The sequence below is a fragment of the Rhineura floridana genome, chromosome 3, assembly GCF_030035675.1.
Source record: "Rhineura floridana isolate rRhiFlo1 chromosome 3, rRhiFlo1.hap2, whole genome shotgun sequence".
In the NCBI taxonomy this organism is placed as follows: domain Eukaryota; kingdom Metazoa; phylum Chordata; class Lepidosauria; order Squamata; family Rhineuridae; genus Rhineura; species Rhineura floridana.
The window spans coordinates 212296112-212311577 of NC_084482.1; the positions used below are offsets into that span (position 1 = coordinate 212296112).

Genomic DNA, 15466 nt, shown 5'->3' on the forward strand with positions numbered 1-15466 from the left:
TTGATGGCTCCAGTACCTCCTCTTCCTCTTTCCCCTCTAGCAATCTCGTTTCGTATATTTTAACCCTCGCTCAAAACGGGAGCTAAGGAGGAAAGAGGCATTGCTCAGAACACAGGAAGACTCCTGCCCTATACTGAGTTGAATCATTGGGACCCATCTAGCTCAGTGCTGTCTGTTCTGGCTGGCAGCAGCTCTCAACTGTTTCAGACAAGGAGATGCTTGGGGGCTCAAGGTGGGACCTTCTGCATGCACAGCAGCCGCTCTACCCGCTGAGCTGTGGCCGCTCCCTGGGGGTTTGGCCTGGAGGGGCTCAAGACTCCCAAGCCTGAAAAGTATGAGGGAGCTGGCAGAGAAGGCTCTACAGGTGGGGTTGCTTGCGTGAGGAGGGAAGACGTGATGGTGTCTGTGACTCTGCCTGGAAGGTGAATGGCGTCTGAAGGCCAAGTCAGTTCAGCTACTTTTGGCAGTTACAGAAAATTAAGTTCAGACAGAACGGGGGGAAAACCAGCCCTCCCTGGGAGAACATGGAACTCATGCCCAGCATATGGCTTTGCTACAAAGCCTGAAAAACTGTATACTTTGTAGATATGACCTGCCAACAGATCTCCATTTGAGGCAACGGTCATCCTGTGAACAGGAATTAAGGAAAAGGGAGCAAACACACATTTCATTTGGTCCTTTTTGTTTTCTCCACCTCCCTGAGCCACGGAATGTCAAACAACTAACAATCAAAATAGAATCAATGACAAGTACCAAGAAAAGGAGCTACATTCTCTCTCCCTCCCTCCATACACACAAACGAAGTATATATCTTCCTAGGAAACAAACAGTAATAATCAGTCCAACGTAAGGAACAATCCATTCTGATGACTTCTTATCTTTTTCTGTCTTGTGTGTTAATTTCCTCAGCCGTCAAGGGAGGAAAGATAACAATTCTGTCTGGAAGAAATAAATCGTTGTTGCTCTTCTCAAGAATGAACAGAATTCTTTTACATGCTGGCAGAGAAGGCTTCAAACTGGTTTGGCTTGCGTGAGAAGGGGAAATATGTTGCTGTATCTGGCAGATGAATGGAACCGGAAAGCCAAGCCAGTAACCCTCCGGAGACCCTCCCCACCTGGCTTCCCACGTGAATGGGAGGAGCCTCCGTCTTTCCCAGGCGCTGCGTCCTTCGGTGAGTCCCCCCCTCCCTCTTGGGGCATTTGGGTTTCGGGGCGTCCGGAGGCCGCAGGGGAGGAGGGTGCAGAGACTGACAAAAGTCTGCTTGGCTTTCGGATCCCGCCCGTCTCCCGGATGTGGTGACACAGATACCAGCACCTCTTCCCTTCTCAGGGCAGCAGAACCAGCGCGGAGCCTTCTCTGCCCGATTTCCGTATTTGGTGGGGGGTGGGAGGAGTCTTGAGCCCCCAGGAGAGGCCAAACCCCCAGGGAGGGGCTGCAGGTGGCTCAGTGGGTAGAACAGCTGCTTTGCCTGCAGAAGGTCCCAGGTTCAGTCTCAAAGGCATCTCTAGGTTAGGCTGTGGGAGACTCCCTGCTGGAAACCCTGGAGAGCAGCTGCTGCCAGTCAGTGCAAACAGCACTGAGGTAGATGGACCCCCATGCTCTGACTCGGTATAGGGAAGGAGCTCCGTGTCTTCCTCTGCTCTGTGCAATGCCTCTTTCCTCCTTGGCTCCCGCTTTGAGAGATCATCCTGGTGCTTGACTTTCTAAGGGTTAGAATGAACAGAATAAAATTCCTAGAGAGGAAAGAGATAGGAGGGGGGGCTTCCAAGGAAATGTGTCTCCTCCCGCTCCGTCCCTCCCTGCCTGGAGTTTCCCTTGCAGAAAAGCAGCTTCTCTCCCCCAAGTGCTGCTGCGTGGGTGGTCCCTTCTGGGGTCTGGTAAGCCCCCTCCTCTGTTGTGCATTTGGGCCCCTGGGGAGGCTGCAGAGGAGGAATGGCAAGGCAGGGGACCGAGGAGGGGGCTAGGAGACCCATGTGGGGGGGAAGCTGCCCCAGATTGCAGCCTCAGCTGGTGAAGGGAGAGAAAACACTGGAGGGCCCACGACAGAAAGGGAGATCCTCACCCTTTAAGGAGGTGGCCTGTCTTCAACTGACCCTTTCAGGATCCCCCATCATAACATCCACCACCAGGGAGCAGAGCTTCCTTTTCCCCTCCTCTTAAAAGCTAGTCCTAGTTAGTGAGACGTGCAAACAATGGGGGTAGACTGCTGGTGGAGGGAGAGGTGGTGTGTTTTTCTCAGGCTGACAAGTCTGCATAATAACATGTGGAAAAGCAAGAAAAGAGAAGAAAAACTACTGGAGATGCAACTACTGTGATGCAGGAATCTTTTGAGATTGAATAGAAAGTGCTACTGAAACTGGCAGTCAGAGGAACCAAACTCAGGAGACCCTGACTGAAAGAAAACAAACTTCTTGTATTAAAAGGTAAATTGGTGAAGAAATCAATTAAAAGGCCAATCAGTCAGTGGCACCGTTGTGTCCGTAGTCCCATCACTCAGGCCGGCTGGGGTGAAGGGAAAATTAGTCCTTCATTAACTGACGATAACAATACCAGAACTTTGGATTTTTTGTTCTCTTTCTCCACGTCATACTCTAAGATCCTTCATTTCCTTATCTCTACCAGGTTCTAATTTAATACGCCACAACATAGCTCGCTCTGAACTCTGAAAGGGGCCAGTACAAAACCAAAAGATTACCAAATATGTCAACAGATCACATTAATAAGATATTTCATTCACAGTTAAACAAAAAGTCTGTGTTGTAGCAAACTCATTGAAAAAGTCACAGAAATAAGTTAGGGAATATAGGAAGTTGCCTTATTCTGCTTCAGACTATTGCTCCACCTAGCTCAGTATTGCCTACACTGACTGGCAGAGTCTGTCCAGGATATCTTCTTACCCACAGATCAAAGATGGAACAGAAAGACTCAGCTGCCCCTGAAGCAGGACTTGGCCCTGATGCCATCAAGACTGGTACCTGTGTGGAGGAATTCTGTGGGGGAAATGTGCAGAAGATCTTGAGGGAGAACCCCCTCAGCTCAGATGTGCAGCGCCAGCAGTTCCGGCGTTTCCGCTACCAGGAGGCTGAGGGGCCCCGAGAGGCTTGCAGCCGACTCCACCTTCTTTGCCGTGAGTGGCTGAAGCCGGAGCGACACTCAAAGAACCAGATCCTGGACCTGGTGATCCTGGAGCAGTTCCTGGCTATCCTGCCCCCAGAGATGGAGAGCTGGGTGAGGGAGTGTGGAGCGGAGACCAGTTCCCAGGCGGTGGCCCTGGCAGAAGGTTTCCTCCTGAGCCGGGCAGAGGACGAGAAGCAGGAAGAGCAGCAGGTGAGAGGGTTTCATGTAGATCAGGGACAGCCAACGTGGTGCCCTCCAGATGTTATTGAAGTAAAACTCCCATCATCACTGACCATTCATCACACTGGCTGGGGCTGATGCAGGCTGGAGTCCAGCAACCTGTGGAGGGCATCACCTTGGCTACCCTTGATATCCAATACTCCTCTGGGGTTTGCCTCTGTTAGTCCTTTTATTTATTTATCTACACACCCACATGTATATATATATAGGGAGTGGTACTGAAGGGACTAAAGAGGTAATAATTAATCTAATTAAATTTCTAATTAATTAAATTTCTAATCCTGCTCCTTGTTATATGACTTGAGCTCTTATTATGCTCTTTCAGGAAAAGGATCTCTTTGCGGAAATAGGAACTGATTTCCCTGAGGCAGAGAAGACTCCATTGGACCCCAGGCAGAGGCTGCTGGGTAAGGATGAATGTGGAGTATCTCCATTTGGTCTCTCTCTGTTGACTTTGACTCCTTTAATCTTGTCTCCAGCCTTTTCTAAGGCTCAGAAATGCTCCTACTTACATCACATCACGATTTTGTACATGGGAATCACCACTTTGATTTTTGGCCAAGAGTCCAAATGGGAAGAGATGTTTTATCACGCAACTGAAACATAAGCTGTGAATAAACACCTGAAACTCACTCAGCTGCTAAGACCGCTCTGCAGTTAGACCTCTGAGAATAGCCTATACTAATGGCTTCTGCGCCCATTTTGTTTCTCACAGGTGATGGAACGATGTCAGCAAGACCTATTAAGCCATCTCTTGTTTGTGTTGGAGGAGAAGCTGTTGCTGTCGCTCTGGATCAGGTAGGAGGAAGACTCAGAAGGGGGAGAGTCTGGGGGCAGCCTGGGTGCCTCTCTGTCCTCTGCTCACCTCCGTGGGTCTTAATGGATTTCTTTGCTTCTCTCAAAGCTGCCCTCAACAAAAGCTGTGAATACCATTCAAGAAGGTTTCAGTCCTGGGAATAATGACCAGCCACCTCACCTTAACTAACTTTTGCATGTAGGTAGCAGATCATATTCATGTTCTCTATGCTTTCTTGCCTTTCAGGGTCCCGTGTCCTTGGAGGATGTGGCTGTTTATTTCACGGAAGAGGAGTGGGCTCTGCTGGATCCTGACCAGAGATCTTTGCATAAGGCTCTCATGGAGGAGATTTGTGGGACTCTGTTATGTCTTGGTAAGGCCCACTGTTGGATCCTAATATCTGTTTTGAAACTCAATATTCCTTCATGGAGCGAACCTAAATGTTCTGACGTAGTGCCACCTACTTCATCTGGTATTCTCACCCCTCTGCAATTAACCTGGCAACAAGGGAGAGGACCTTCTCAGTGGTGGCCCCCTAATTTTTGAATTATCTCCCTGACGAGGTGCACCTGGCGCCAACACTGTTATCTTTTTGGCGCCTGGTCAAGACTTTCCTCCTCTTCCAGGCATTTTCATGTATTTTAAATTGTTTTTATATTGTTTTAAATTTTTAAATTGTTTTAAATTGTTTTTAAAATATGTGTTTTAAATTGTATATTTGTTTTAATGTTTTTGATTGCTGTAAACCGCCAAGAGAGCTTCAGCTATAGGGCGGTATACAAGGACAATAAATAAATAAACCTTCAATACACAGCTATCTATTTTATTCTCTCTGAACAGCATCCTCTAATGGCCTTCAAGACATTCTTCATTCCTGGTGAGGTTTAGATTTACTGCCCCAATCCTCCCCCGAGGGGTGGTGGACAAATTAAGATGGTCTGACCGCGGAGGCTAATGGAACCCACTGGATTCCTGAATGCCCTGGGAGAGTTTCTAGTAGATAGGGCAGGTGACCTTGTTGAACTCCTTGTCATGCTGTGGAACAATGAGATATGTCGGGCTCTTGACACGGTTGCCCCTGAGCACCCTCTCCGGCATTGTGGAGCCTGGCTTTTACCGTGGTACACCTGTGAACTCAGGGCAATGAGACAGGCTGAACGATGGCTAGAGTGCAAGTGCTGTCCCAGGAGACTGTTCCAAGTGGTCCGGAGCCTGGTCGGTCCAGTTGCTCCGGAACCAATGGAACATGCTAAGGCCTCCTGTGACGAGTTTGCTAAACACTTTGCGGAGAAAATCGATCGTATTAAGAGTGCTATTCCGTGCGCTGTGGACACAGTGAGCGAGCCAGAGGTGACCAGTGGTGCTCTGGTGGTGTGGGATCAGTTCCAGCTTCTTCCATCTGATGAAGTGGACAAAGTGCTTTCAACCTTAAAGCCAACCACTTGCTTACTCGATCCTTGCCCATCGTGGCTCATTATGAGCTGCAAAGATAGACTGGGTGAGGGGATCAAGATGGTGGTAAATACATCTCTCGAAGAGGGAGTAATGCCATCAGCGCTCAAGGAGGCAGTAATAAAACCAATCTTAAAGAAGCCCTCCTTGGATCCCCAAGATCTGAACAACTTTCGCCCAGTCTCAAATTTGCCATTCTTAGGCAAGGCGGTTGAGTGGGTGGTGGCGAAGCATTTGCAAGCGCACTTGGAGGAAGCGGATTATCTGGATCCATTTCAATTGGGCTTCAGGCCTGGACATGGGACTGAAACAGTCTTGGTCGCCTTGGTAGATGATATGAGGAGGGTGTGGGATAGGGGCGAATGCACCTTCCTTGTCCTCCTTGATCTCTCATCGGCTTTTGATACCGTTGACCACGTTATCCTCCTGGACCGCCTGAAGAGGTTAGGCATGGGGGGCACTGTATTGCAGTGGTTCCATTCCTTCCCCTCTGGTAGGTACCAAAGAGTGGCATTGGAGGATGAGGTTTCGGATCCTTGGCCTCTCACTTGTGGGGTGCCACAGGGTTCCATCCTCTCCCCAATGCTGTTCAACATCTATATAAAGCTGCTGGGGGCAATCATCAGGAGATTTGGGCTGCAATGTCATCAGTATGCGGATGACACGCAGCTCTATCTCTCATCTAAATCTTCACCGAGGTTGGCTGTAGAAACCCTGTCCAAGTGCCTGGAGTCGGTGAGTGGCTGGATGGGAAGGAATAAGCTGAAGCTGAACCCTGACAAAACCGAAGTACTGTTTGTGGGAGACAAGGGAAGGCTGGGGGATGTGGACCTGGTGCTCAATGGGGTACGATTGCCCCTGAAAGACCAGGTCCACAGTCTGGAGGTCATTCTTGACTTCCAGCTGTCCATGGAGGCTCAAGTCTCGGCTGTGAGCCGGGCGGCGCTGTATCAACTCCATCTGATACGGAGGCTGCGCCCCTACCTTCCCAACCATCTGCTCCCACCAGTAGTACATGCCCTGGTCACCTCTCGCCTAGACTACTGTAATGCGCTCTACGTGGGGTTACTCTTGAAAATGGTCCGGAAGCTGCAACTGGTACAGAATGCGGCGGCTCGTCTGATTAAAGGCAGCCGCCGGCAAGATCACATCACTCCAGTGCTGAAGGAGTTGCACTGACTACCGGTTGTTTACTGGGCCCAATTCAAGGTGTTGGTTTTGACCTTTAAAACCCTATACGGTTTTCACTTCCCAGGAGGATCCCTACGCCTGTGCAGCCTCCGAGACAAGCTCCGTCTTGGATGAAACTTATCCAGGTTAAATTCAGTCAGAAGGCTCTTTTCTGACTGGGAATAATTTCTTCCGGTTAAAGAAGAAACGTGAGATTTCCCACATAGCTTTGTTTTGATTGTTGGAGTCTGGAATTCGTCAGAATTGTCTGTCTTCCAGCAGCTCAGCCAGAGCGAGGATTTTTATGCTAGCTCAGCTGGATAAGTGACCCGTTTTTTTATACGGATTAACAGGCAAACATCCTCCTGTCTACATTCATCATTTTCTTATCTATACAGCTAAAGAGATTTGTCAAAGTAACAGCAATTGAGATAACCTAGGTGAGGTAAGACTTTCCTTTTTTTTATTCACGGAACTAAGGGGGAAGAAAATATAAATAGCTTATCTTTTTTTTTATTGCAAAAAGCTGACATGGAAAATAGCTTTTTAAAGATTACAACAGACGAGAGATTTTTGATTGGGAGAGATAAGAAATCTTTTTGATCTACGGCTGGGACTATTTTTCCTGGTCTACTTTTTTTTTTTTTTTTGACGAATCTGCTCATTCTCTCTGCTATTAGCTATTTCGACGCTGTGAACTAAAGCTGTTCTTACACTTCCGGGCAGATAAGAGATAAGGGCTGTCTAGCGTGTGACGTTAGTTTGTTGGAAAGATTAACTCCTTTGTAACTGGTTAAAGAAATAAGCTGCTCTTTGTTTGGGACATTGAAAATTGAAGGAGTTTTGTTCCTTTGGCTTTAAGAATGACAATTAAGAAGATCATGGACATACAAGAAGGGACTTTATCTCTAGACATGTTTCAGAAAATAATGAATGGGATTAAGTCAATAAAACAAGAACTGAGAAATAATAGACAAGCGTGGAGAATTGAATTTCACGAAATGAGACAGGAGCTGAAAGAAACTCAGGATTCTATGAGAAAGGAGAATAAAGATAGATCTGGAAAACAAAAAAAGGATGAAAGAGAAATTAAAGGCAAGGTTCAAACTATGGAGATTGGTTTAATTATGGACATGAAAAAAGATTTGGATTTCCTGGCTGTGATGGATCCTGGAGACAAATATTACAATTTGGAATTCAGCGCTGTCTCTGAAGGAATTGAAGAGATTGGAGATAAAGATATTATCGGTTCAAAAAAATTCTTGGACTGGAAGGATTTGATGGAACTTGAAATGGAGAAAGTTAACAGAATTAATCCCTGTTTTGTGTCAATGGAAAAACCTTCAAGAGATGTACTAGTGTATCATGTGGAAAAGAGGAACAGAGATGCGGCTTTGCAACAATACTTCAGTGATACGTTTGGATTTGGTGGCAAGAAAATATCTGTGATGGAGGAAATTCCTATCAGACTTTTATTATATGACTATGACAGCAAGATTTTTGGGTGCGTAAAGATGGAAGATGCAAGATGGACCCAATATGGATAATGACAGAAGAGCGATTTAAAATTACTGGACTTAGTAGATTTGATCAGTTGGATTAATTGGCATGTATATTCAGAAAAAAAAATGGATTGACATATATCTCAAGGATTGGAAACTTCTCTTTGACTTTTTGTGGAAGATTAAAATGATATGATATTAATGAGATTTGAAACCAACTAAGATAACCGTTGGAGGAAGGTGATTTTATAATCTATTAAGAGATGGGTTTGTTATATATTATAGATTTATAGCTGAACTATGACAAATCGGAAGTCAATATTCTTTCTTTTTTATATATATATATATATATATTTGTTTTTGTATTGTACTAGTTATTGATTTGTGTTGTTTTCTTTTTGTATTGTTTTGGTTTTGAAAATTGGAATAAAAATTAATTGAAAAAAAATAAAAATAAAACCCTATAAGGTTTTAGCCCAGTCTATCTGAAGGAGCGCCTCCAGCATCATCAGGGATGCCACTCAACAAGATCAGCCTCAGAAGACCTTCTCTCGATCCCACCGGTTAAAACAGCTAGACTGGTGAGGACTAGAGAGAGGGCTTTTTCAATAGTGGCCCCCACCCTGTGGAACTCCCAAATGCTGTCCGCCATGCCCTTTCCATGATGAGTTTCCGCCAGGCCTTGAAGACCTGGCTCTTCAGGCAGGCTTTTGGGGTTGGCTAGATTTTATCTTCATTGTTTTTAGATTTTTAATTCCTACGTATTGTATGTCTATTTTGTACGTCGCCCAGAGTGGCTGGACAGCCAGCCAGATGGGTGACTAATAAATTCAATAATATTAATAATCATGAGAAGACATGATTCACTAGAGAAGACAATAATGCTGGGGAAAACTGGCTCTTCAGGCAGGCTTTTGGGGTGGGTTAGGTTTTTTACTGTTATGGTTTTAAACTTTAACGTTTTAATGTATTGTTTTTTATCTTGTACGTCGCCCAGAGTGGCTGGACAACCAGCCAGATGGGCGACTAATAAATTTAATAATAAATAAATAAATAAATAAGTGGTGAAAGGCGTGCGGTGAGCTTGATCAAGCACAAAACACATAACTGTGTCTACTGTGTGGTGGTGAGAGCGGTGAAGGAAGCCCACTTCTCTGCCCCCATTGCATCCTCAAGTAGTGGTTCATGGAGCTTTTTCGTATTGTCAGGGGTCTGTTGACGTCAACACCAGGAAATGTAGTTTTAGATCCTTTGGAGGGCCACTGTGAATCGTTTGGAAGGCACTTTGAGGGTAAAGTAGCTTGCCTGCGTAGCGACTGCTCACTAGGGCAGGGTATCGCCAAGAAGTCACTCTGATGCTGAAAGAATTGCACTGGCTGCCTATTAGCTACTGAGCTGAATTCAAGGTTCTGGTTTTGGTGTACAAAGCCCTATGCAGGTTGGAACCATGATACCTGAAAGATCACCTTCGCCCTTATACACCCAGTTGATCACTGAGCTGTGCAGATGAGGGCCTCCTGCAGATACCAACTTACCAGGAGGTCCCTTTTACATAACATAGGATGCGGACCTTTAGTGTTGTGACACTTATCTTTTGGAATTCCCTCCCCTAAAACATTAGACAGGCACTATCTCTGTTATCTTTTTGGTGCCTAGTGAAGACCTTCCTCTTTAAACAAGCCTTTTAAGTAGAGACCATATCTCTGTCTGTGTTGGAATTCCTTTTAAGAAGTCTTAAAGCTCTTTTTTTGTTTTTGAAGATGTTTTTAAGAATGTTTTGTTTTAATGTTTTTGAAGATGTTTAGTTTTTAAAGGTATTTTAAAATCTTTCATTTTTAACATGTTTTAAGAGTGTTTTTAGTGTTTTTGTTTGCCACCCTGGGCTTATTCTGGAATGAAGGGCGGGATATAAATTTAATAATAAAATCAATAAAAATAGACAATGGCTGGACTGGTTTAAACTGCCCTGGGATGATTGAGAACGGAACACAGAACATGAAATAATGGGCTCCATTTACAGGAAGCCAGATTTCAGCTGACCCTCTAACTAGCAGAGCAGTACAACAGTGGAACCAATGACCTAGGGAGGTGATAGGCTCTCCAACACTGGAAGCATTCAAGGGATGGGGTCTCCCCTCTTTATTTTCTCACATTTCTGTACTTCCCTTGCTCCAAAGAGTTCAGCAAACAATATCTTTGGTTGTTCTATTTATCTGTACAACCTTGTAGGCTAGACTGAAAGAGAGTAATTGGCCCAGGACCACCCAATGAAATTAACCTCCGAGTGGGAGCTGAACCCAGAACACCATGGTCCAAATCCAACAGTCTACAGCACTTCAGTTGTCAGTGAATGCCAGACAACAGAAGCTGTTCAACCTAGGGTAGATCTCTCACCCGCCCAAGTCATTTCAGTTTTCTTTTATCACAACTGTTACCTGAGGTTGTTCAATTATTTGAGGGTCCATTTCTTCCCTCATGCTCTATCCGTTTCTCTCTTTATTGCAGAAGGTGAGAGGTCGGAAGTGAAGAAGAAGGAAGAATCACGTGGGAAAGAGACACAGGAGAGATCTAAGAAGAGGGAACAGCAGAGAAGGAGAACTGAAGCAGAAGAAAAGAGGAGGAATGAATCTTCTGCTTGTCAGGGCAGTGGCCATACAACTGCAGTCTAAGGAAAAACACATAGCAGAAACAAAAGTAGTAAATATGTTGGTTATTGGAAATGTCTCAATTCTAAGAGCAAATGCAAAGCCCACTGCAAGATCCACAAAGGGGAAAAACCATATGAATGTGTGGAATGTAGAAAGAGCTCTAGCAAAAAATCCTCTCTTACTTTGCATCAGCGAATTTACACTGAGGACAAAGCATATAAATGCTTAGAATGTGAAAAGAGCTTCTACTATAAGAAAAATTTCAATGCCCATAAAAGTATTCACACTGGAGAGAAACCACATAAATGCTTGGAATGTGGAAAGACCTTTAAATACAAGTGTAAACTCACTGCCCATCAAAGAATTCACACTGGGGAGAAACCATATAAATGCTTGGAATGTGGAAAGGGCTTCTGCTATAAGAAAATTCTCACTGCCCATCAAAGAATTCACACTGGTGAGAAAACATATAAGTGCTTGCAATGTGGAAAGGGCTTTAACCAAAAGTGTCAGCTCACTGCCCATCAAAGAATTCATACTGGAGAGAAACCATATAAATGCTTGGAATGCGGAAAGAGCTTTAGCCACAAGCATAGTCTCACTGCCCATCAAAGAATTCATACTGGGGAGAAACCACATAAATGCTTGGAATGTGGAAAGGGCTTTACACAAAAATGTCAGCTGACTACCCATCAAAGAATTCACACCGGAGAGAAAACATATAAATGCTTGGAATGTGGAAAAGGCTTTAACCAAAAGTGTCAACTAACGGCCCATCAAAGAATTCACACTGGAGAGAAACCATATAAATGCTTGGAATGTGGAAAGGGCTTTAGACAAAAGTATAGTCTCACTGTTCATCAAAGAATTCACACTGGGGAGAAACCATATAAATGCTTGGAATGTGGAAACGGCTTTAATCAAAAGTGTCAACTAACGGCCCATCAAAGAATTCACACCAGAGAGAAACCATATGAATGCTTCGAATGTGGAAAGAATTTTCCTTCCAGTTATAAACTTACTATACATCAAAGAATTCACACCGACGAAAACCATATAACTGCTTGAAATGTGAGAAGAGATTTAGCTGCAAGAGAATTCTCACTGCCCATCAAAGAATTCACACCAGAGAGAAAATATATAAATGCTTGGAATGTGGAAAGGGCTTTAAACAAAAGTGTCAGCTCACTGCCCATCAAAGAATTCACACTGGGGAGGAACCATATACATGCTGGGAACGTTGAAAGAGCTTTCCTTCCAGTTCTAATCTTATTATTCATCAAAGAATTCACACTGGGGAGAAACCCTATAAATGCTTGGAATATGGAATGAGCTTCAGAAGTAGGACAACCCTCTGCTGTTGTGAAAAAAATCACAAATGGAGAAACCATATTAATATTTCAGTGTATAACAGGTAGGGTTGCCAGGTTAGAAGCATCCCAAACCCTGAGATTTCAGGAGCGGGCCCTAGTAATGTCACGGGGTAGGGCCCTAATGATGTCATTCAGCATGATCTGTTAAGCCTCAACCACAGTTGTTTGGAGCATACCACTCAAACAAAAAAATCTCCAATTGGAAATTAAGATAGAAATCTTGGCTAAATGTGGGTGTTCCCAGGTCCAGCTGAAGTGACGGGATCATTCCCATATGTTTAGAGAACCTGGGTAGGGAACATCTAATCTAGCCTACTTGCTTCTGGCAAGAAGGGTTTAAGTATACCAGCCAGCCCAGTCACCAGAAGGCCATTGTAGGAAGAAAGGAGCCTAGTGTTGTGTAGATGTTAGATGGGAGCACTCAGGAGTAAAGCTGGATGCCTTTGAATGCTTCAATTATAAGCACATTTCCTAAGGAAAGCCCCATAGAACTCAACAGGTCTTACTTCTGAGTAGATATGGAGAAATTAAGATGAGATGGGGGTGCTTTAATAGTGAGAAATGATGTAACAAAAGCAATTAGGAGCTACAACTCAAGGTCTGAGTGAGTGATATCAATGAGATTAAATGGGAAACCTATCAACATAACCATCACCCAAGTCTATGCTCCAACGCCAAACACAGAAGAAGAGGAATTAGAGAGATTTTACACAGAAGTACAGGAAGAAATTGATCACGCACCAAAACAAGATATGATGATAATCATAGGGGATTGGAATGCAGAAGCAGTGAACAAAGAAGAACTAGAAATTGTGGGGAAATGGGGCTTAGGAGATAGAAACGAAACAGGAGAAAGAGGTATTGAATTCTGTGAAGCCAATACTTTGTTTATTGCAAAAAAACCTAGCAGCCAGTCAGGCAAGGTCACAGAAATCCCCATGCAGTAACAACCTCCCCTGGTGGCTGCAGTTAGTACAGAATGCTGCAGCACAATTGCTGACATGAGTGAGACCCTGTCAGCACATAATATGTCTGCTCTGAAATCTGCACTGATTGTTGATTTGCTCCCAGGCCAAGTTCAAGGTGTGCTTTCCATGTTATGGATGCCACATAGTACTTGTTCTGCTCTCTTATAAGTCCATTCTATGCTTCGGAAGTCCCTGCTTATTGACATTAGGCAGGCGCCTTCATTGTACACTTCGACACCTGCTGAAAACATTTTTTTGTTTAGGCAAGTCTATCCAGGCACATAGAAGCTGTTATGCTTTTTATCTGTTCTTAACTCATTGTTGGTTTTATTATTTTGAATGTTTTTAATTATCTTTCTTTAACTCTTTTTGCAAATAATTTTATTGTTTTAATTCCGTCTTTAAACAGCTTTGAGGTTTTTTACAATAAAGTGGTATATAAATGTTGTAAATAAAAATACATAAATAAATTTCGGAGTCACTGTGGCCCTTGGGTCTCTTTCCTCTTTTAGGAACAAAGGAATCTGCCTTATACTGACTCAGGCCATTTCGTACCATCTAGCTCAGTACTGATGACATGGACTAGCATTGGCTCTCCAGGATTCCAGGCGATAGTCTTTTCCAGAGATTGGATTTTGGACCTTTGCATGCAAAGCATGTGCCCTACCACTGAGCTACAGCCCTTCCCCTGTTTAAAAATTATATTTTAAATTTCCTCTTTTCAATTCACTAATGAATGCATAATATACCTAAGGCACACCATGTATTTAAAGCACATTCAACATACATTTGAAGCACATGAATCCCACCACAGAATCCTCGGAACTGTTGTTTGTTAAGGGTGGTGGGAACCATAACTGTGAGGGGGAAACTACACTTCCCAGGATTCTTTGGGGGAGGTCATGCACTTTTAATCCTTACTATGTCTACTCAAAAGTAAGCCCTACTGAATTCATTGGGGTTTACTCCTATGCATGTGGGATTAGCATTGTAGCTTTACTGCCAGAGAGGGTAATGGATTAAAATTTCATATTGGGAAGGTTTTCAAAACAGGCTATGAATTAGACAAAAAACTGCCCTCTTCAACAGCCCAGTAAAATTTAACCTTGTTTGATTCCTTATAATTTGAAAAGTATAATATACAGTCACTCAACTGCTGTTGTGCAGACAAACAGGAAAATGAAACTTTTCAAGATTTGCAGTGAGTTCTAGCTATTGCCTGCAGGTCACCATATCTCTTGTCAATCACAATCCTGACTTCACTTATTGGCTAAAAACCTGAAAGGGCAAGGATTAGAGCAGTGAACCTCTAACAGAAGTTGTGGGAAGGGGGGGGCTGACATTTTGGTGTTTATCTCTTGACCCAGACCACCTAGAATAGAAACTTTAAAAAAATGAAAGCTAAGAGTCCAGAGATTAAGGTAACTCACCCAGAGACTTTTTTGGCCAAGAGCTCACATGTGGAGAGATATTTTATCACACAATGGAAATAAAAACTGAATAAACACCTGAAACTCGCTCACCTGATACTTGTGCAGTTAGACCTATATGGTTTAACCTCTGAGAATAGCATATACTAATGGTGTTTGGGCCCATTTTCTTTCTCACAGGTGGCTGAACGATGTCAGCAAGCTCTACTAAACCATCTCCTGTTTGTGGTGGAGCAGAAGCTGATCAGGTAGAGGGAGAGGCTGGGCCCAGGATGCGTGCCCCTCTGGCCCCTGCTCACCTCCCCCAGCCTGACCAAATTTCCTTCTCTTTGCTTCTCTCAAAGCTGCCCTCAACAAAAGCTGTGAATGCCACTCAAGAAGGTTTCAGTCCTGAAAATAATGACCAGCCACCTCACCTTAACTAACTTTTGCATGTAGGTAGCAGATCATCTTCATGTTTTTCTATGAGGAGGAAATATTTTCTTGCCTTTCAAGATCCAGTGTCCTTGGAGGACAAGGTTTGGCTTTGCTGGATCCTGACCAGAGAGCTCTACACAGTGAAATCATGGAGGAGAATTGTGGGACTCTGTCCTATCTTGGTAAAGCCCACTGTTGGATCCTAATCTGTTTTGAAACTCAGTATTCTTTCATGTAGTGAACCTAAATGTTCTGACGTAGTGCCACCTAACTCATCTGGGATTTTTACCCCTCTGCAATTAACCTTGAATTCACAGCAATCTATTCTCTCTGAACAGCGTCATCCAGTTAT

The 15466-nt window shown here is 44.1% G+C and overlaps 2 protein-coding genes across 9 annotated transcripts; both read left to right on the forward strand.

Moving 5' to 3' along the window:
* The first annotated feature begins 17 nt into the window (after positions 1–17).
* On the forward strand, positions 18–11048 carry LOC133381505 (zinc finger protein with KRAB and SCAN domains 3-like). 8 transcript variants are annotated; one of them, XM_061620674.1, is made up of 6 exons: positions 18–422; positions 910–1172; positions 2886–3328; positions 3684–3765; positions 4074–4156; positions 4401–4774. In XM_061620674.1, the coding sequence occupies exons 2-6, from the start codon at positions 1046–1048 to the stop codon at positions 4698–4700; spliced, it is 1035 nt and encodes a 344-aa protein (XP_061476658.1). In that variant the 5' UTR covers positions 18–422; positions 910–1045; the 3' UTR covers positions 4701–4774. The 8 variants fall into 8 exon arrangements, with proteins under 8 accessions (XP_061476658.1, XP_061476659.1, XP_061476657.1 ...); XM_061620675.1 differs by having other exon boundaries at positions 18–232; XM_061620676.1 differs by adding an exon at positions 10784–11048 and having other exon boundaries at positions 28–1172; positions 4401–4527.
* LOC133378948 (zinc finger protein 239-like) lies at positions 10963–13697 on the forward strand (the record flags this gene model as incomplete). The annotated part of the gene is made up of 1 exon (XM_061613560.1): positions 10963–13697. A coding segment is annotated over one exon (1032 nt), but the record flags the coding sequence as incomplete, so codon positions are not given.
* Between the last annotated feature and the right edge of the window lie 1769 nt (positions 13698–15466).